Here is a 21,752-nt window from a genome sequence, read left to right as displayed (position 1 = left end):
GCTAAAAGCCCACCTTTTTGATGCTGCTTTTAACTTAACCCTTATTCACTTGTTCAGAACCCTTATTTTATCATCCTCACTTTAAAATTCCCTTATCTCTTGTTTGTCTTGTTTGTCCTAATTAGATTGTAAGCTCTGTCGAGCAGGAACTGTCTCTTCATGGGAGCTTCAGGTTCCCACCCTGCTTTAGGACTGCTTTGCTACATCCCACAAGTCTCTGGATTCATCTGCTGCTGACGCTAAGGAATGAAAAATTATTTACCTGATAATTTTCCTTTAGTCACAGCAGATGAATCCAGAAGCCCACCCTGTTTTTCTGGTGATTCCTATCGGTTAGTTCGCTGTTGGAACTTGATGCTTCATTTTTATATTTTAGATGGACTATTGTAATAGGTTTACATGTTTGCAGTTCTTGGTTTATCACTCTGTGGGGAAGGAGACATGTTATAATTCTGTTTTCTTCTGCTTTGTTATGAGAAATACTGAGCATTCCATCCTATAAGACGGTGCATTTCATCGCTCTATCTCCACCTGCTGGTAAATGGTCACAACCCACAAGTCTCTGGATTCATCTGCTTGTGACTAAAGGAAAGAAAATTATCAGGTAAGAAATAATTTTTCAATAATGAATGTGACTTTTGGGCAGACTGGATGGACCATGCAGGTCATTTACTGTTACATAATATGCATTGAGGAGTGAATTAATGTTGATTACAGAAAGTGTCTGTAAAAGAGCTATTTTAATGAAAATGTTTTATATTTTGTAATTTATTCATTATACTTATGCCTTGTGTTTTGTTTTTGGGTAGGTTTTGAGCATTTACATTCCCATTGCAATCATGGGCAGAATTTTCCTGGATCATATCGGTGGCACTCGCCTGTTTTCCTGTGCAAACTGTGACACAATTTTGACCAATCGCTCAGAGCTCATCTCCACTCGCTTCACAGGAGCCACCGGGAGAGCTTTCCTATTCAACAAGGTGAGATGGGAGCACTCTGCTCTATGCACCTCAGACACCCTTATTCCTTTTCTTTGGGTTACAGGTAAATTCTTCTTAGAATCTGGTCTCTTGGAAGTGGTTCAGTGCAAACAAATCTCAGCAAGTGTGTAAATGCTTCTATAACATAAGCCACCTGTATTTATTGGACATTTTTATCTTGGGTGGTTGAAGCCACCTGCCCTTCATTGGGCTCTTTCTTCAACACACTTTGTAAAACAGTAATGGGGAAATGGACTTGATATACTGCCTTTCTGAGGTTTTTGCAATTACATTCAAAGCGGTTTACATATATTTTTATTTTATTTGTTGCATTTGTATCCCACATTTTCCCACCTATTTGCAGGCTCAATGTGGCTTACAATGTTCCGTCATGGCATTCGCCATCCCAGAGTAAAAGATACAATTGGTATTACATAAAGAACATGGATGATATAATAGAATTAAGCAATCAGGTATAGAGAGATAACATTCAGAATATCAGGTAAATGGTGATGTGCTGCAGTTCCTATTATGGATCATTGTAGTATGCCTTGTTGAAGAGATGAGTCTTCAGTGACTTGTGAAAGTAGATTGTTTTCAGGTCAAGTGGCAATGCATTGCACAACTGCGTGCTCATGTAGGAAAAGCTGGACGCATGTATTAATCTGTATTTTAGTCCTTTACAGCTAGGGAAGTGAAGATTCAGGAAAGTGCGTGCTGATCTATTAGCGTTCCTGGGTGGCAAGTCAATAAGGTCTGACATGTAGGCCGGGGCATCTCCGTGAATGTTTTTATGAACCAGAATACAGACCTTGAACGCAACACGCTCTTAAGTGGTACTTATTCAGGTACTTATTTTGTACCAGGGGCAATGGAGGGTTAAGTGACTTGCCTAGAGTCACAAGGAGCTGCTGTGGGAATCGAACTCAGTTCCCCAGGATCAAAGTCCACTGCACTAACCACTAGGCTACTCCTCCACTCCAAGACATTATAGAGCAATTTAAAAACAAATTTTTGCCTTAATTGGCAGCCAGTGCAGCTTTTGCAGCAAAGAGGATGCCAAAACCTACCTTGGCTGTTGAACGTTTAACCTCACTGCTGCATTTTGAGCAACCTACAACTTAACATAGCCTAGTGGCAAACCTATATATATACACATATACATAATGTATTATAGTAATCCAAAATCTGTTACACAGAAGCGTGTATCACTAGACAAAACATTTCCAGATAAACAGGGGATGAAGTTGGCATATAGCACATAAACTTTCTATACACATAGCCTACCATCTCATTTGGCCCTCCCCTGACCAACTTGGATCCAGTAAGAAATTCAGATTACACGCTTTATCCACTATTGTGAAAATATCCTACTCCCAAGTTTACCTGAGTTACTTTAAAACTTTCTGTATTTCCCCCCCCCCCCCCCCCCCCCCCCCCAAACAACTTTGTCTTCTGGAGACTCAGAGCAGCACTCAATTTAGATGAGCCTATAGGCATTGCAACAGGGTGGCTTGGTGTGACAAGTGCCACCCCTCAAAAAAAAATGGCTTGACATCAGACCAGGCCCAGGGAATCCTGACTGCTGCCCGATCCCACCAAAGGCAAACACTCTTCTTTCTCTCCTCCCAAACCTGATTTATCATCCACATGTCCCCTTACCTTCCCTGGCACTGCCAGCCTATTTCCTCAGAATTTTGCACACACAGCACCTAGTGTATTGTACACTTCTGGCTGCACAAACCATTTTTCTCAATGGAGGGAGGGTGAAAAGTGGAGTGCTGCTGGAATCTGTACTGGGACTGGTGCTATTTATCCTATTTATAAATGGTCTTGAAATTGGGATGACAAATGAGATGATTAAATTTGCAGATGACACAAAACTATTCAAGGTTGTTAAAACATGTGCGGACTGTGAAAAATTGCAGGAAGTCCTTAGGAAACTGGAAGGCTAGGCATCCAGATGGCAGATGAAATTGTAATGTGGACAAATGCAAAGTGATGCACATTGTGAAGAATAATCCATAAGTACATAAGTATTGCCATACTGGGACAGATCGAAGGTCAGAGGGTGAAGCATCTAAGTGCATAGGTGGTGTTCTCATTGATCCTTCTTGTTGAAGGTAAAGGCCAAATGAAGGAAGCTTGCATCCTGAAGCTGAATGTGTGGCTGTGTGGATGGTGCCAATATGAGATCTAAGAACCTGTTCAGATTTACTCTGTGTGTGTAGTTCAATGTACTTCCTTGCCTATTATTGGGATATACAGTGATTTAGCTTATCCTTTCAGGGTATAGGGTATTTATTTATTTTTTAATTTCTGATGTTTGGTTGAAGGCCTAATTCAAGGGATTAATCTTACAAAGTAGAGACCCAGAAGTAAAACTGATCTCAATTAATGGGTAGCAGTTAAGTGACAAATTTCTTGATTATCCTTCCAACAATACTGCTACTGCTAACAGTACCAGTAGGGCCAGATCTCTATAGAGTATGACTTTTTTTTCCCCCTTTTGAAGTGGGGGTAAAAGGAAATGCCTATAGTAAGTTGATGAAAGAGAAGGTAAATTATCCTTCTATTAGAGCAGGGGTATCCAACCTCGGCCCTCGAGGACTGAGGCTTGATAACCCTGTATTAGAGGTATATAAAAAAGATGGATGGATGTTTGTATGTATCCAGATAACCACTTTAGAGAAAAGGTAGGGGGGGGGGGGGGGGTCAGAAGGCTAATACAAATTAACTTTTATTCTACTAAGACCAGTGTTAATCAAATATCAGAAAGTTTACGGTAGTAAGCAGTGCATAATCATTCATTTGGATTGTATATTTTAGACAGCAGAATATGAAACACGTATAAGGAACTTTATTTCCTTTAAGGCCACCTAGAAAAAAGGAGAAATAAGGTCAACAGCAAAACAGCCAGAAGCTCGAAGTGGACTGTGGGTGGGGGGGGAAGAGCAAGCATTTCCTCTCAGCTCTGCTCTCTCTTCCACCCCCCTCCCCCGCTCATTCCATTGCTGGTGGGGATGCCCAAGCCCCCACTACCTGAAGAGATTCACAGAAGCTGCTGAGGCAGCACAGGCAGGGGTCTCGGCGAGCAAGTCTCTTCCGCTGGTAGGGGGCTTGGGCTTCCCCACCAGCCATTCATCCAATTCTGCAATTTTTGGAGTGGGCCTGAGCCCAAAGTTGTATCCGCCATGGCTATGCCACTGCCACAGACTTGGGAAGCTCAAAATATGGCTCATATCCTGTTACAGTTGGAACCAGTGTACTTACCCTGTGGTATTCTAGAGCCAGTATGGGTCTTTGTACTTGGCAAACAGCTGTCAAGCTATTGCACACGCCTTTTTTTACATCAAATTCCAACAATTGTATATCTGCTGGACATTCAGGGCCTGCCCAGCCACTAGATGGACTAGGTCTCTGCCTTGAATGGCAGCTGGAGAACAGCATCTCCTCTCCTTTTCCCTATTTTCCAGCATCCCCCCCTTCCCCTGACCCTACTGCCACTCCTCTACCTCTTCCCAGACCCAGGCAGAAGTTGAAAGCAGACTCATCACTAGAGTAGTGACCATAAACAAAGGCCTGAGATTAAGCACTGCCACATCCTACTCTCCTTCCAACAGGAACTCCTCTGTCAGAGGAGTGTAGGAAAGAGGGGGATAGATGCTAAACAGGAGGTTGGGGGTAGGGAAAAGTTGAGAGGAGATTCTGAATGGGTTTGTAGAGAGCAGAAAGGGGAAAGCTATATGCTGGTTGTCTGGGATGCAAGGATAGGGAGTGGAAGGGGAGATGCTGGCTATGTTTGGGGAAGGGGGGGAGTGCAAGGATAAGGGGGTAGGGCTTTAGCCACCCCAAGACAGGGAGGCACATGGCAGAAGGTTCACCTAAGGCAGCAAGATACCCTTGGGCTGGCCCAGTAGACATCCAAAAAGTAGTAACCCACCAAATAGGGAGAAAGTGACAAATGGAAGACACTGGACACCCTCTGTACAGCACTTGTGTGTGTGTGTGTGGGGGGGGGGGGCTCAATTTGAATTTGTGGAGGAACTTCCCCAGAATATCAGAAGTAATTTAACGTTAAACCTGTGACCAAGCCCGCATTTCTACCTAGTCTGTTTCTAGGGTGGCAAATTTCCTGCCTTTCACCATACCACAAACTGGCAATCCCCTCATGCCAGCACCTCCAACCCATTAATTGCTTTAATGTGCTCTTTTTTTGTGCTTCTTGGTTATACTGGCATTCTAGCACTGCAGCATGGCAGCTGATGGGTTTCTCGTCTGTCCCAAATATCAGTCATGAATGACTTGATAAAATAAAATAATTAAATGCACTTTGCACTTTCTAAAAGCAAAGGAGAGAAGAATACATTATATTTTTCTATTTGAACTATTCCTCTTCATGTTTTCCAGTGAGAGAGTACAGTGCTTTTGTGTAATGCATGTCTTTTTAACAGTTGGCAAGGTTGAACTGCCTCTCGAAGGCCAATGGGTTTGAAGTGTCTTTGGAAGAAGTCTCTGAGATATCAACAGCTCATAGCTATCTCTTGATTTGATTTTTTTTTATGTTATTTTGTTTTATAAACCTCTTGAAAGTTTGTTACAAGAAGGCAGCATATAAAATAAAATGTAATTTATAAAACACCTTTTTAAAAGGTTTTAAAACCTGCAAAAATCCCTGGTGAACTTCGGACACAGACAGTGCTTCGACTATCCAGGTTTCATGAAACGAGTTTTCTCTACAGTATGACATATTCTTCACTCTTTGTTTCTTGCTGTTTTTTTTTTTTATAAAGAAACTAGTATTCTCCATCTCTCCTAATACTAACAACCAGATCTTTTTAAAGCATATACTGGGCTGAAATTGTTTCCAGCACCTTTAACGGAATGTTGATTCAACGGAAGCATATGGCCAGTAGGCCCCGTGTGTGGGATACACCCACAGTGGACGGTGCATCCCTCCTCCTCTCCATGGAATGAGGGAACAAGCTGACTCGCAAATGAATCAGATAGGTGGATCTCTCCAATATTCTTTAGATGTGAGTCAGCAATTGAGGTTACATACCATAAACTTAGGAGGAGATATTTTTAGAAAAATTGGATACCAGTTTGAGGAGCAGGGAAAATTTCTCCTTCCCTTTTTCACTCTGGTTTTTATGCTGTTCTTTGGTTGGTGGTTGGGTTGTTGTTTTTTTCCCAGTTATTTTTGCTTTGTTCTCTTATGGCAGATTTTTACTTTTGTTTGCCTTTTCTGAATTTTAAGCACCCAGATAGTCCTAGCTTAAGGGATTTTTTTCCCCCCAGCTCTGGAAATTTTCATAGCATATACAGCACTTTCATAAGGGCCAAGGTAAAATAAACATTTTGCTCATGCAGATTTTGATAAAATAATTATCTATGTGGACCCTAAGTAAATATAGGAATTTAATGGGTGCATTTATTTATACTCCCTTTTCCAAAAAATAAAAATACTCCCAAGTGTAGTATTAATAGTTCAATATTCATCTGTTCATAGTTTGCTTATTCTAAATAGCACAAATACCATCATGTCAGCTTAATAAATAACATTTTGTGACAATAGAATATACTTAATGAAGCTGTGAAAACCTTCTGAAAAACCAAGATTTTATAATGCAGTAACATGACAATTTTTATTCAGTTCTGGTTTCTCTCATCGAAAAGAGAAGTAAAACTTGCTGTCAGGTGATGGGGCTTTGAACAGCCTGTTAGAGCCTCTTTCAGACTGTGCAGTTCCTGTGTTTGAAGTCCTTTCTGGGCTTCTTCCGCAGTTCAGACCACTTCAGTGTGAGTGACACACGTATGAGGCAGAATGTTGAATCTATGCTTTTCTGATGGTTTGTGAGTTTCCCTTACTCTAAAACAGAACACACAAACATCCGAGTATTACACTGCTATTTATTTATTTGTGATATTTATATCTCACATTATCCCAAACAAGTTTGAGTTCAATGTGGTTTCCAATAAACAGTATAGGACGCATAACAAAGAATAATGCATAAAAAGTAATTTGTTGTAAGAATCCAATTTTACAATACAGTATCATAAACATACTGGTCTAGCTATGGATGTTTAACATTAAGAAAACCTATTATGAATGAGAAATGGTACATGAAGCAAAGAGAGAGTACGATGTGTTTATATGGGACATGCAGGTCATGAACCATGAAATAACTTTACAGCAGTAACTGAGAATTATGAGCAAAGCTAGGCCTCTGTGAACAGGCTATGAACAGGTTAAAAGTCATTGAGGAGCTAAATAATAAGAAATACACAGAATGTGAATCTCATGTCAGCTTGCTCCTTCTGTTGGAGACACAGGCAGATATGGAATCATAAGAAATATATGTGTGACAAGAGAATACTGTAATGTAAGAGGGAAAATTTGCTGTTGACCATGGAAGCAGATAATGAAGGAGACATAACTTTAGTTGCTGGGAAGATGGGTTTTTGCAAAGTAGGATAACCTTACTGACCTTACTTATTATAAACAAATATGTTATGAAGAACTTTGCTTCTGTAAAGATAGAATTTGCTAGAATGGGCTGGAATAAGAGAGAAATGCTGATTTTGTACTTCCCATACTAGTCTATGAGAGAAAAGAGTATAAAGGAGAATTATGGAGAGAGGCAACCAGAGAGCTAATGTCAGAGGTCACGTTTGTGTCCCGGTTGCTATCTCATATGAGAATTAATTATATTATGTATTCTAATTGTATTCCTGATTGGTAAGTGTAATAAACAAATTACCGATTATTCTCATATTACAATAGCCTTCTGTGTCTTTCTGTCTCTCCACCTGGTGATGTTAGGACCATATTCCATGAAGTTGCAGGTACCTAGTACCTTTATACCTGGGAGAGGGCAGAAAGATAAACAGATGCAAGAATGTGAGATGTGTGAGAACCCTTCAGTCTTAAGGCCAGACAATATCCTTGAAAAAGTCATGAAACGCCTAGCACCCACTTCGGGCTAACCCTGCGGCAACTAAGAGGGTCTGCCCTTAGCACTGCTCTGGCCTGCCTGCACCTGGGCGTGTGCTCTGCTCTACTCTTGCACCCTCCACCCCACCAACTGAGTCTCACTTGCCTCTGGGCAAGTTTCCCACGCTCAAGTTATTCCCTGGTGATTTCTAGGTTACTGGGACCACACTGTTAGGGGTCCCATAATTCCTGGAAAGCAACCACAGACCCAACACAAAAACCACCAGGAATCTTAGTCTAGGACAACACAGCCAATAAACTTGCATGTTTATTGTCACAGAAGGACAGTGAACACTTGAAAAAAAACTGGTGAAAAAGTACAGCAAGCAATAACATAACCAAAACAAGGATCTACATTAGGATCTACATTAAAACTATCTAACACTTGTAACTACCTTGGTAGCACCTGGGGAGCTTCAGGAAAATAATTGCTCACAAGTCTTGAACAGGGTCGCAGGACATAGATGTTTCTCCTCCCTAGCTGAGACGGGGGAAAAAATCAGTACCTCCTGGCTAGAATTAAACTCCAGAACCAGAGACCAGGGTACCAGCTTTGAAAGTATCAGGCCAATGGTACTGCAGATTGCCGTTCACCAAGCTTAATCTGGAAAAGAAAAGGTCTTTTTCTGAAACAGCTTTAAAACACAAAGCAAACACCATCTGCTGGATAACTTAGGAGAAATAAACTTCATGAAATAATTAATACAGTTCACAGGCTTAAAAACCTACTGTTTCATCATACCTCCCCCCTTTAAGAAAGACTCTGGACTGTAGCCTCTTCAGTCCACTGGTCAGGTCTTGACAGTCCAGTGTCAGTTCGGTTCTGGTTCTTCCTTCCTGTAAAGTCCATCAGCATTGCTATGTTCATTGCCCTTCTAGTTGAATTCTAATCTTCACTAGTTAAACCAGCATACGAATGAGATAGTGATAGACTTATTCCCCCATTGTAGAAGCAATGACTTTTCAAGTGGCTATAGTTAACCTTGGATAAATGTCATGTGATGAGTTTAATTCTCATGAAATAATCCCTGCTTTAATTTGCAATGTTGCTGGAGTCTGTCTTTTTATAAATCCTTCGCCATAAGTAGCTGCCAGTCTCCAGTTGTGATGCAGTAAATCAAACCATCTCTGTTCCACATACTTGGGTCAACTTTTTTAAACTTAATGAAAAACAGACAAATAAGAAAAACAAAAACTTAAAATATGCTGGCTACTTGAGGTAATATTTCCAAATGGGATAATTTGGCAGTGTCTATGACAAGGATGAACTGTTAAGCCAGGTTATATTATGTAAGTCTCTACTGGTCTCTAGTGAGCTTTTTCTAGTGCTCATTTTTCTAGAAATATCCCCTGCTAATGAATTAAGAAGGTTTGTTATGTGAATTTGTAACCTGCCTCAGGCTATTTGCTGAATTGAAAAGTAGGAAACCTAAAGCAGTTAAATGAGATGGGCATAATTTGAGCAGATGTTGGGTTGCTACTGCTGGTCAGAATTTGATGTGAAAATCTGATTGGCGTATTTTTTGTTTTGTTTTTTAATTTTATTTATAAATTTTTATACCAGTTTCCTGAAGTCCTTCATTCAAAACAGTTTACAATTGGGACAAAGAAAAAAAACCAGCCATTTCACAAGTAGGGACCCCCCCCCCCCCCCCAAAAAAAAACTCACAATTCCTTCCCCCACGCCCAACTTGCCCCCAATCACTCCTGCTACTTCCAGCCTCATACACATCTATCGGGGGGGGGGGGGGGGGGGGAGGCTTTCAAATGCTTGCGGAATGTAAGCAGATTTGTCAGCAATTGCAGTTCCTGTAACTTATTTCACTACTCCAGGGCAGCGACCCCAGATGTTCTGTCTGACCACCTTGAGTTCCATCATAATTGGTGCTATCAATAAAACTGCAACCTACAGGCCTTCCCCCATAAAACACTAAAAAATGATCTGACCATGCTACTGATCTCACTTCTCCCACCATCAACCCCCTTGTTCCAACACTGAAGCCAATATAAAAATGAAGTGTCCCTGCTATGGTGGGGTTGACCCCTGAACCAATGACCCCCCCCCCCCCAGCTGCTTTAAAGTTCTCTAAAATGACCATTTTGTCAAATTACAAATGGACTACTACTACTACTACTATTTAGCATTTCTATAGCGCTACAAAGCATACGCAGCGCTGCACAAACATAGAAGAAAGACAGTCCCTGCTCAAAGAGCTTACAATCTAATGGACATTTAAATGGACATTTAAAAGAACCCCCAATATGCAAATTCCATCTTTTCCCTGTCAGAGTTAGCAGGCAGCAGTAAAGTAACAAGATTTGTTCTCAATTCATGGGCCCTAGCTTAATCAGAGCTCTGTCAATCCCACCGACTCCACAAGAACCACAGCCACTCCATGCAGTATATAAGCTATTATTAGGATCTTCTCCTTCTGTTATCTAAATTTCAATAAGGAAGAGCCAGTCTAAATTCTGTTCCAGTACCATTGACCGTTGCCTAGTCACTGATCTGTTAAGGCACAGGTGAAATCGGCACCCCCACCCCCTTAATCTCACTTCTCAATCCATCTGTTTTACAGCTGCTTATTATTTGTTATACCATCAATCGCCAGTCAGTTTACAAGTCCAGAAAACTATGAAGAATAAATAACCTAACTTAAAAAGAATAGCAATTCTAAATTGTGAACAAGATAGGGTAACATGGCACACAGAAAAGAAAGGGCTGAATAGCACAACAATAATCTTTTAAAATGAAATCCAAATAGTGGAAAGGGAAGGTACGTTCAGGCTGATAAATAACTAAACAAAGGCAGCTGCTGAAACAAGTTAATTGGGTTAGAATTGGGAAAGGCTTGAGTAAATAACCATGTCTTCAGAGCCACTTTAAATTTACAATGAAGACTACTGCTGAAGCTCTAGTGGTAGGAAATTCCATGTAGAGGGCAGTGGGGCACTGACCAAGATGCAGGCAAGGTTTTGTGCTGAACACAGCTCTGTAATGGTGCAACACGTTTGTCGTAGGGGTTAGGACTGTGATCCCTTAATGCAGGGGACATGGGTTTGATTCCCACTCAAGGTCTTTTTTGGTTACTATCATATTTATAGTATTCATATCTAGTATCACGTCGTACCTTATGCCAGTGTTTCCCAAGTCTGTCCTGGCGTACCCCCTTGCCAGTCAGGTTTTTGGGATATCTACAATGAATATGCATGAGATTGATTTGCATACATTGTACTTTAATGAAGCTGTGAAAACCTCCTGAAAAGCCAAGGTTTTATAATGCAGTAACATGAAAATCTGACTGGCAAGGGGGTAGTCCTGGACTGACTTGGGGAAACACTGCCTTATGCTATGAGTTTATCTTGTTGAATAGAGTAGATAGACTGTACAGATGTAATCTACTATGTTACAAATGGTGAGGGGGGGTGCAGGCCCTTCTAGTTTTGTTAGCTCTGTTTTAATTTAATAGACCCAGGGTTGTCTGGATTTAGGGGGAATTGGTAAGTTGCATAAGTGGCTCCAGTCATTTTTGAAGGCTTGGACAGAAGTATTTTGGTTGGGGGTTGGGGAGACTTCCACCCCCCCCCCCCTTAACATTGTCAAGGTTCCTGTCTCCTACCTTAATATTGTTCTTCATTCTTTACATAGATTAATAAATCAATTACCCCAGTACAGATTCATTTAGATGTTATGACCTTGTCTTAAAGTGAATTAGAGGATTGAGAGTTAATGAAAGAGGTGCAGGTATCTAGAATGGTGAGAACAGGCTAAAAACAATGAAGAGATTGCATCTATTTTTTGGAGCATGATGCATTTTGTATTATGGTCCTAGCACTCTTCCCTTCCCTTCTCTACTACTACTAAACATTTCTAAAGCGCTACTAGGGTTACGCAGCGCTGTACAATTTAACATAAAATGACAGGCCCTGCTCAAAGAGCTTACAATCTAAAGGACAAGTGAGTAGACAATACGATAGGGGCAGTCAAATTGGGGTAGTCCGGATATCCTGAAGGTAAGAGTTAGGTGCCAAAGGCAGCATTGAAGAGGTGGGCTTTAAGCAGAGACTTGAAGATGGGCAGGGAGGGGGCTTGACGTAAGGGCTCAGGAAGGTTGTTCCAGGCATAGGGTGAGGCGAGGCAGAATGGGCGGAGCCTGGAGTTGGCAGTGGTGGAGAAGGGTACTGAGAGGAGGGATTTGTCCTGTGAACGGAGGTTTCGGGTGGGAACATAAGGGGAGATGAGGGTAGAGAGGTAGTGAGGGGCAGCAGATTGAGTACATTTGTAGGTAAGAAGGAGAAGCTTGAACTGAAGCCAGTGAAGTGACCTGAGCAGAGGGGTGATATGAGTATATCTGTTCTGGCGGAATATAAGACGTGCAGCAGAGTTCTGAACAGATTGAAGGGGGGATAGATGACTAAGTGGGAGTCCGGTGAGGAGTAAGTTGCAGTAGTCAAGTCGAGAGGTAATGAGAGCGTGGACGAGAGTTTGGGTGGTGTGTTCAGAGAGGAAAGGGCGAATTTTGCTGATGTTGAAGAGGAAGAAGCGACAGGTCTTGGCTATCTGCTGGATGTGTGCTGAGAAGGAGAGGGAGGAGTCAAAGATGATTCCGAGGTTGCGGGCAGATGAGACGGGGAGGAATGAGGGTGTTATCCACTGAGATAGAAAGTGGAGGAAGAGGAGAAGTGGGTTTTGGTGGAAAGACGATGAGCTCAGTCTTGGACATGTTCAGTTTCAGGTGGCGGTTGGACATCCATGTAGCAGTGTCAGTTAAGCAGGCCGATACCTTTGCCTGGGTCGCCGCGGTGATGTTTGGTGTGGAGAGATACAGCTGGGTGTCGTCCGCATAGAGATGATACTGGAAGCCATGAGATGAGATGAGGGAGCCCAGGGAAGAGGTGTAGATTGAGAAGAGAAGGGGTCCAAGGACAGATCCCTGGGGAACACCAACAGATAACGGGATGAGGGTGGAGGAAGATCCATGAGAGTGAACTCTGAAGGTGCGGTGGGAGAGATAGGAGGAGAACCAGGAGAGGACAGAGCCATGGAACCCGAATGAGGACAGTGTGGCAAGGAGTAGATCACGATTGACAGTGTCAAAAGCGGCGGATAGATCGAGGAGGATGAGGATGGAGTAGTGGCCTCTGGATTTGGCAAGGAACAGACTTTAGAGAGTGCTGTTTCTGTCGAGTGTAGAGGGCGAAAACCGGATTGAAGTGGATCGAGGATGGCATCTTTTGCAATAATCGGTATGTGCGCTTGTTAGGTAACTGTGTGAGGCACCTTTAGATGATTTAAAATGCACCAGCATGGGTGATGATGATATATCTGAAGTAGAGGACAGATTCCCCTTTGAAGATCTTGTACTGACAGCTGGTGAAAGCCAAGGTCCACTTTAAACTGCTGAAATTTGGGATGAGATCCAAAGATGGTGCTGATGTATTTTGAGCTTCTGTATTAAACATCTGTTATATCCTCAGGATGAGCAAAAGCAAAGTGAAAGTGAGGTTTTCTTTGTCGGAGTCCCTTTTATATCTGTTGCTGGCCTGGTAGATTAATTTTGTAGCTCATTGTGTTGGCTCCATTGGAAGCAGGGTTGCCAGGTGGAAAATATTTTTCCAGCCTAAAGGAGCCCAAAATCCAGCCCAAAACCCGGCCAAACTCAAACCCCGCCCCTGACACCCCCGCCCCCGCGTCATCACCCCCGCCCCCGCCGTCATCAACCCCGCCCCCGCCGTCATAGGCCCCGCCTTCCCCGTCACTAACCCCGCCTCCCACGTCACTAACCCCGCCTCCCACATCACTAACCCCGCCCAAAAACGTCACTAACCCCGCCCACCGCGGCCGAAAAAGCCACCTAAAAAAACCGCCCGAAGCACAAAAACCAGCCCAAAAAACCGCAACCCGCCGCGGGCAAAACTTTCCCGCGGCGGGTCGCGGAAAACCGCCCAATTGGGCGGTAAAACCGCCCACCTGGCAACACTGATTGGAAGCTTGCTGAAGGCCAAAGGAAGATAATCCCCCTGAGAACAATTGCTTTATCTCTGGAGTAGCTGACCCCCCCCCCCCCCCCACCCCCCACCACCACCTGTTGAGGCCTTGATCCATTATTGACAAACCTGGCTTTAGGGTTGCCAATTAGCTGGTTTTTCAGTGGCCAGGACTGGCAATACAAAAGCTGATTTTCTCTGAGGATGAGCAGGCCATTCTCACAAGTGGGTAATGCAGTGCCATGTTGCCTGTCCGGAGCTTATAACAAGCTTTGCGGAGTACGAGAGACTCTCCACCACGCACTTGTGAGTGCCTTCCCGCCCTCTGTGAGGGTGTGATTACAGCAGTTGTTTTTCTACCACAGTGAGGAGACAACTGTGTCTGTAGATTTGGAAGCGCTCCTTTTTCGGCTTCTTTTTGCTTGTTCTCTGTGCCTTGTTCAGGCCTTTGTCCCTTTCTCTTCTCTTATATTTTTAGTTCTTTTTGCCGGTTTTTAAGTTTCCTTTATTTTCCGTGACTTAGGCCACGTTTAGTCCTAGTCTCTGGTTGGATCTTTCCTGTGATTCTTGTGGTGCCTTGCCCTTTTTTTTTTTTTTTTTTCAGGCACCATCTTGTCTTTTGATTTGCCTTTGGAAGTTTTTCCTTCCATATCCACTAAACCTCCCAGTGGTTTTAAGCACTGTTCCCGGTGTAATCGGATGATCTCTGGCAAAGACATCTAATCTTGGTGTCTTCAGTGCTTAGGGCATGACCATAGCCCTGTCCTCAGATGAAGAAGAGGACTTTGATGTCCAGAGAGGCTGAACAATTTTAGAGCCAGGTCCAAGTCCTCAACATGTGCATCGGCATTGAGGTTGACGTCAAAGACTGCATCGGGAGCATCAGTCCATATGGCTGCTTTGAGACCTATAGACACAGGGAGCAGTAGTGCATCGGGTGGGTCTCCACCTGTCTCGACGCCAGCTGCTGAACAGGGCTCCTGGGACTGGCCAGTGTCAGACCCGACCCTGAGGCGATGTGAGGATTTGACGCCGTCCTTGTCTGCAAAGGCCAAGAAGATTTGGTATCGGTCGTCCTCAACACATGTTGCCGGGAGCTGCAGGGCATCGAGGGATTCGGCACCCAAGAAGCATCAGTGCTGGGAGGATTGCTCCCCCTCTATTCGGGAGGTATTGATGTCTTGTCTCCAAGCAGCCAGGACCCGACTTCCGTCTCTGCCCCGTCTGTTCTGCAGCCTGTCTCGGAGCCAGCACCCCCCAGTCTTTCCCGATATCGGACCTTGATGAGCGTCTCTGGGCCTTGCTTCCTGAGCTGCTGGATGGCCTTTTGCAATGATGTGCGTCGGTATCAGAGGTATTTGCACCAGCTCTACCCGCTTGGCCCTCATCCTGCAGTGAGACCGATGCCGTGTGCGGCCCCGGTGTCAACTGCCACCAGTGCCGGTACCCCCTCGATGTCAGTGAAGGACGTTTTGCCAGAGTCAAGGCGGGAGCCGGTTTCTTGACGCCCCTCTCGGGGACATGGCTCCTTAAAGTCAAGGCAGGCTCAGTCTCAGCCCTCTCATGAGGAGTTTCTATTTGATACCGACGAGGAACACTCATGGGAGTCAGAGGAGGATCCAAGGTATTTTTTCCTTAGATAAGTCCTATGGAATTCCCTCTGAACCCTCTCCTCCACTTGAAAGGAGGAAGTCTCTGGAGAGCCTTTCATTCCCGTTTTGTAAAGGAAATGGCTCAGGCTATTCCATTTCATTTGTATGTGGAGGACGAGCCCAGGGCTAAGATGCTTGAGGTCCTGGACTACTAGTTCCCTCTTAGGGATGCTGTGACTGGGGAAAATGGAGAAAGTGGGAGATAATGTCGAGCACCCCCTTGGATTGTAAACTCTTGAAGGAAGGGACATATTGTACCTGTATACTTATCACCGTTGTACAGCACTGTGTATATCCAGTAGTATTATATAAACAAGTGGTGGTGGTGTCTAAAAATGGTTTCTTTTTTTTTTTTTTTTGGGGGGGGGGGGGGATCCTTCCTTGTTTTATGACATTAGAAGGTTGTTTGTTTATTTTCCCATTTATATTCTGCCCACAACTAAGCCGATCACAATAAAAACATTCATAGGATTCCCAGGGAGCATTTTTTTCATTGTTTCCTGGGAGAGTTACTCCAGTGCGAACCAAGATCAGCTGTTCTTCAGCTGCCTTTATCACCTACTGTAAATTGGAATCGGAGGAAAGATAAACATGACACCCACAGATATGTGTTTATATTGGCTTGTCTGTCAGATTAGGTGGTATACATGGGCGTAGTTTGTTTCATTTGGTGGGGCAAAGGATGGTGCGGGGCATATTAGCATATTCATTTGTATGTGTATATATATATATATATATATATATATATGCAAATGAACATGCTAATATGAAGGAAGGGAGAAAGAGCTGGCTTTTTTTGGGAATAACCATAATGAATATGTATGAGATATCAAGCCAGCTCTTTCTCCCTTCCTTCTTTCCTCCTTACCCAGCACTCCCTCTTCCTCTCCAGTAGTACTTCCCCACCCCCTGCCAGTGTTGACCTTAGAAATGCATAGGCTCTATATGTAGATCCTTCAAGAGGTAGTATGTCATGATTTACGTTCTAAAACCCTTTCTGATGTTTTGGTGCCACCTCAGTAAGGCCAACACACAATCTCTCCACTGCAAACCTCTATACAAAAACTTGTGCAAAAACACACTCATAACCTTACCAAACTATGACAGCACTAATTCCAAGGACAGGACGAGCTACAACCTTATGCGTGGAAAGGCCGAACTGTAATTACACTGGGCTCTAAAACACTAATACACTACCTCATGAAAAATAACAAAAAGGGCTGCAAATGCTACACGCTAGCAGAATACTGCACCTTGATCACGCATGACACAAGAAACTAGAAATAAAAAATATGAAGGCAAAATACTGAACTGGAAAGTTACCTCAAGAAGTCAGACTTGGCATGTGGCAATACAAGAAAATTTGAAGCTTAAATGCAAAATATCACAGATGCACATTTCCAACAGCTGATATATTCCAATTAATAAATTCTGAATAAAATACTTTTTTGTACCTTTGTTGTCTGATCATTTAGTTTTTCTATTCGCTTTGGTCCCAGTGTCTTCTGTTTTATGCAGTTTCTTCTCTCCATTTGATATATATTTTTTCACTCACCATGTCCACCATCCTCCTGTGTCCTTATGCGTCCTGTCTACCATCTGTAGTCCTGTCCCTATCCTTCCTGCAGTTTCAGCATCTGCCCTCAGTGTTTCGATCCAGCCCTTAAATTCAGCAGTTTCCCTTCCATCCATATCCAGCATTTCTCCTCTCTCCCTTCTCCTCCATCCGTGTGCATCTCCTTCCTTTGTCTTTTCTTCCCTCCATCCTTGTCCAGCATTTCTCCTCTCTTCCTTTCATCCGTGTGCATTTCTCCTCTCTTCCCTTCCATTCATCCATGTGCATCTCCTTCCTGTCTTCCCTCCCCTCCATCCATCCATGTCAAGCAAATTTCCTCTCTCCCCTGCCCCCTCCATCCATCCATGTCCAGCAACTCTTCTCTCTCCCCTGCCCTCTTCCATATCCAGCAAATTTCCTCTCTCCCCTGCCCCCTTTATCCATCCATGTCCAGCAATTCTCCTCTCTCCCCTGCCCTCTTCCATATCCAGCAAATTTCCTCTCTCCCCTGCCCCCTCCATCCATCCATGTCCAGCAAGTCTCCTCTCTTCCCTGCCCTCCTCTCCATGTCCAGCGATTTCTATTCTCTCCCCTGCCCTTCCCGCCATCCATCCATGTCCAGCAATTCTCCTCTCTCCCCTGCTCTCTCCTCCATCCATATCCAGCAAATTTCCTTTCTCCCCTGCCCCTCCATCCATGTCCAGCAATTCTCCTCTCTCCCCTGCCCATCCTGTTTCTTTCCAACCCCTTCCTCCTTCTATCCAGCGTCTCCCCCTCTCTCTCCCCCTTCGTAGCTTCTCTCTCTTTCTCTCTTTCCTTTCCATCGTGTTCTCTTCCCCCTTCCATTCAGCATCTATCCCCCCCTCCCCTTGGCAGGATCTTCCATCTCTCTCTCATTCCTTTCCATCCAGCGTCTCCCCTTCATCCCTCCATCGAACATCTCTGCCTCATCCTTCCATCAATGTCCTCCCTCGCTCCCCTTCCCTGCCTCACCTGTCCTCTCACTCACTCTCTCTACCCCCCCCCCCCCCCATAGGCGCAAAACTACTGGCTGCTCCTCCCGGCTGCTGCTATGGCAGCCAGGAGGAACCGCGAGCTTCTGTGCTTTACCCTGCCCTTTCCTGCCTCTCTTTCGCTCACTCCATCACCTCCGCACCCGACGCTGCTACAAAACAAAATAAAAACATGCGCGGGGCCATGGTCCTACACGTGCCGCTGCCGGCTTCCCTCCTTTCTCCGGAAACATGAACTTATATTATGAGGTGAGTAATAGAGAGAGAGGGAGGCCAGCAGCGGCGCGTTCAGCGGGAGTACGGCCCTGCGCATGTTTGCATTATGCTTTGCCAGGGAGGGGGGAGGGAGGGAGTGAGCGAGTGAAAGGCAGGGAAGGAAAGGGAAGAGCATAGAAGTTTGCGGTTCCTCCAGGCTGCGATAGCAGCAGCCGGGAGAAGAGAAGATAGTGGTGGGTTAGTCCAAGGAGGTTTGGGTAGGAGCAGCTTGTTTGCCCCCCCCCCCCCCCCCCCAAACTACGCCCATGTTGGTATAACAAAGTGGTTTACAATTTCAAGTAAAAGGAATGAAAAGAAAGCCTGTTCAAATATTAGGAAAAGAGAGCACCACACACTTAACAAGGAATACAGCAAGTGCTCAGGGGGAGAGAAAAAAAGCCAGCAAATCCTAGTACCTGCATCACCTACCTACACCCAAAAGCTAGCAGCCAGGCGCCAATCTGAAATAGTTAAGAAGATAGATGATAACTTTTCCCCCATGTAATCTTATTTTAAAATATTTATGTATACTATACTGCATACTATATCAAAATCATATAATAGTGCCATTTTCTTTTATTAGTAATTAATTTCAACTTCCAAACAGATGTTCTTAACTAGAGATGTAGACTTTTAATGCAAGTTTTCACCAGGAGTCAAGTAATAGTGCACCATAACTAAGGCCTCTGGGTTTTGGTGATTTTAGTTCAACAGTCCATAGAGTGCAAAGGGAGTGCTGAACTGCAGGCAGTATTAACTGTTGACAGCTGCCAATATTTGCAGCATCACAGTGGTGGTTCTAGTTGATGCTACAAATACCAGCAGTTGGAAACAAATCTATTCTGTCCAGAACTCCTATAGGACTCTGCAGGTTGCAAACATGAAAATTCCTGAACTCAGAAGCCCTAAACTTAAGGTAGTAAATGATTCAGCCCCTCTCGACACTAAGCAACATTCCTGGTACAGTTGTCAGTATCTTGCACTGCTGAGCTCTCAAGTGTGAGCCATATGGATACCCTAAATCCAACACATGGATCTCAGTTAGAGAACAGGGAGTAGGAAAAGATGGCAACAGCTGCTTTCAAACCACAGCTCCATTGGAAGAATTCTGTGCAAATTCTGCATTGTGCAGGTACACAGAATTCTTTTTAGAAAATTGATCTACCCAGTGGAGATCAACCTGTGCCCTAAAGTAAGTTCCTCAAAATATCATTATGCCTGATTCTGGGATTCTTTTTTCATTCCCCCTTTAGTTTTCAGTGTTTTTGAATTTGGGTTTACAAGAAAAAGTGCATTTGTGTCTTTCTTATGGTTACTGTCATATATTTTTGAAAAAAATATTCTGTCCAGATTTCATGCTGCAACTGTTCGTGGACTTATGCTCCAAGTCAGCAGAGCCCCTACTTACTTAGATTTATTATGGTGGGAGTGAGTATAATGGAGAAGTTTGGTATCTTTTAAAGAACACAATATGAGTCACAATGTAATAATTATTCCCTTTCTGAGTTCTGTAAAGTAAAAACATTGCCATTAATGCTGCTGAAATTTAATGATGTAATATCAGGTTCTTTGTTTACATACCTTTTTTTTTTTTTTCAGGTGGTAAATCTACAGTACAGTGAAGTCCAGGACAGGGTCATGCTGACAGGCCGGCACATGGTTCGTGATGTGAGCTGCAAGAACTGCAACAGCAAACTGGGTTGGATCTACGAGTTTGCAACGGAAGACAGCCAGCGCTACAAAGAAGGCCGTGTGATTCTGGAACGGGCTCTTGTCAGGGAAAGTGAGGGCTTTGAGGAGCATGTGCCGTCTGACAACTCTTGAAGAGGCCTCAACCTCAGTCTCTTTCCATATAGGTTTCCTTCACTGAAACGTACCAAAACCATGCAAAATGTTCTACTTACATATATGGTCACCTTAGCATCTGCGTTGGATTCGTGAAAACCATCAAGAACAGGACTGAGAGAATTTTAGATGAAGCCTTGTTAACTTCTCCCCACCCCTCATTTCATTTTTTTTTCTTTTTTTAAACTTTCCATCCCAGTGATATTTAGGGAAAATGTGCAGGTGCTGTGATAGAGATTTTCCTGTGTTTACATCTGTAGGTCTGATATGTGAAGTTAAATGAACAGATTTTGAACGAAGAGAAAAAAAAAATCCAGGATGTACCAATTGAGTTTTCATTTATGTAAGTTCTTGTTGACAGAACCATCAAGATGTGTGTTTAATATCCTTTGTTTTGCTTTATTTTTTAAAAAAATGTAATCTTTTAAAATTTTCTCTTGCTTTGGTAGTTTAAGAAAAAGATCTGAAAGTGTGACCCATGCTAAAGGTTCAGTGTTGGGCTGGCTTGTGCTGGCCAGTGTGCCATTTCCTTATTGGGGTCGATAAGTAGCACAGAACCCTTTCTGTCTGGTTGTACTTGAGACAGAGATGTCACCATTCCTAGTTCTTGTCACAACATAATCTGTGTTGATTGGAAATTTTCTTTTAAAATGCGAAGAAAAGGACAAAAAAAAAGCTTGTTTTATGTAACTGAAGTAACTTATAAGTATAGTAATATAAATAAAGTATTAGTTGTACATTCTGTCTTGAATTGCCCATTTGTGTTTGTGTTAAGTTGGGATAAGAGGTGTTGACTCTCAGATTGTTCTGTTAATGGTCAGATTGAAAGATGTCCATCAAGATAAGCCTTCATTTGCAGGCTTAACGTGGTAATTGAACAGGACAATGGCTACATGGAACATTACAAAGTTTGGCTATCTGTTCAGGAAATTATGTTCAGTTCCACAGAATTCTGAACTGAAATTCCATACTGAAATTTTTAATTTAATTTTTTTTTTCAGGTAAATGAGGTGAAGAGGTAACACTATGCAGCACCAATATGCTTTTATCTTCTATCCTGATAGAGGTAGTAAGTCCTTCTTTGCTCAGCATTCAGTTCAAAATTAATACCAACAATGGACCAAAATATTGCATTATTCAAGTCCAGTTGTAAATGCTTGGAGCTCTGGTTTAAATGTATGGCCAGCTGACTGCTTTGTTTTTCTTGACCCTTTCTTTGGATACTTTGTAGGTTTGAGATGAGAATTCCTAGTTCCAGCTCCTTAAGTCTGCTTCCCTCCTCCCTCCCTTCTTCCTCCCATGCAACTAGAGCATCATATCATCTGTAGGAAGTCACCAAGCCTCCTTTTACCAAGCTGTAGTGTAATAGTAATGTAATTCCCTCTGTAGAAGCGCTTATACAGTGTCTTTACATTAGGCAACCTGCCATTGCATTATCCTCCATCACAGCAGCATAGCTTGTCCTTC

The 21,752-nt window shown here is 43.3% G+C and overlaps 1 protein-coding gene across 2 annotated transcripts in view; it reads left to right on the top strand.

Annotated features, from left to right (window-relative positions):
• Positions 1-20,719, top strand: part of YPEL5 (yippee like 5) — a 32,292-nt gene extending 11,573 nt beyond the window's left edge. For both annotated transcript variants that reach the window (XM_030194653.1, XM_030194654.1), the window contains exons 2-3: positions 810-980; positions 20,040-20,719. In XM_030194653.1, the coding sequence (XP_030050513.1) occupies positions 840-980; positions 20,040-20,264 (366 nt within the window). In that variant the 5' untranslated portion in view covers positions 810-839 and the 3' untranslated portion in view covers positions 20,265-20,719. The remainder of the gene's footprint in view (positions 1-809; positions 981-20,039) is intronic.
• Positions 20,720-21,752: the final 1,033 nt, after the last annotated feature.

The sequence above is a fragment of the Microcaecilia unicolor genome, chromosome 3, assembly GCF_901765095.1.
Source record: "Microcaecilia unicolor chromosome 3, aMicUni1.1, whole genome shotgun sequence".
Taxonomy (NCBI): Eukaryota; Metazoa; Chordata; class Amphibia; order Gymnophiona; family Siphonopidae; genus Microcaecilia; species Microcaecilia unicolor.
Note: the sequence above shows the minus strand (reverse complement) of the source record. Positions and strands in the feature narration are given on the sequence as shown.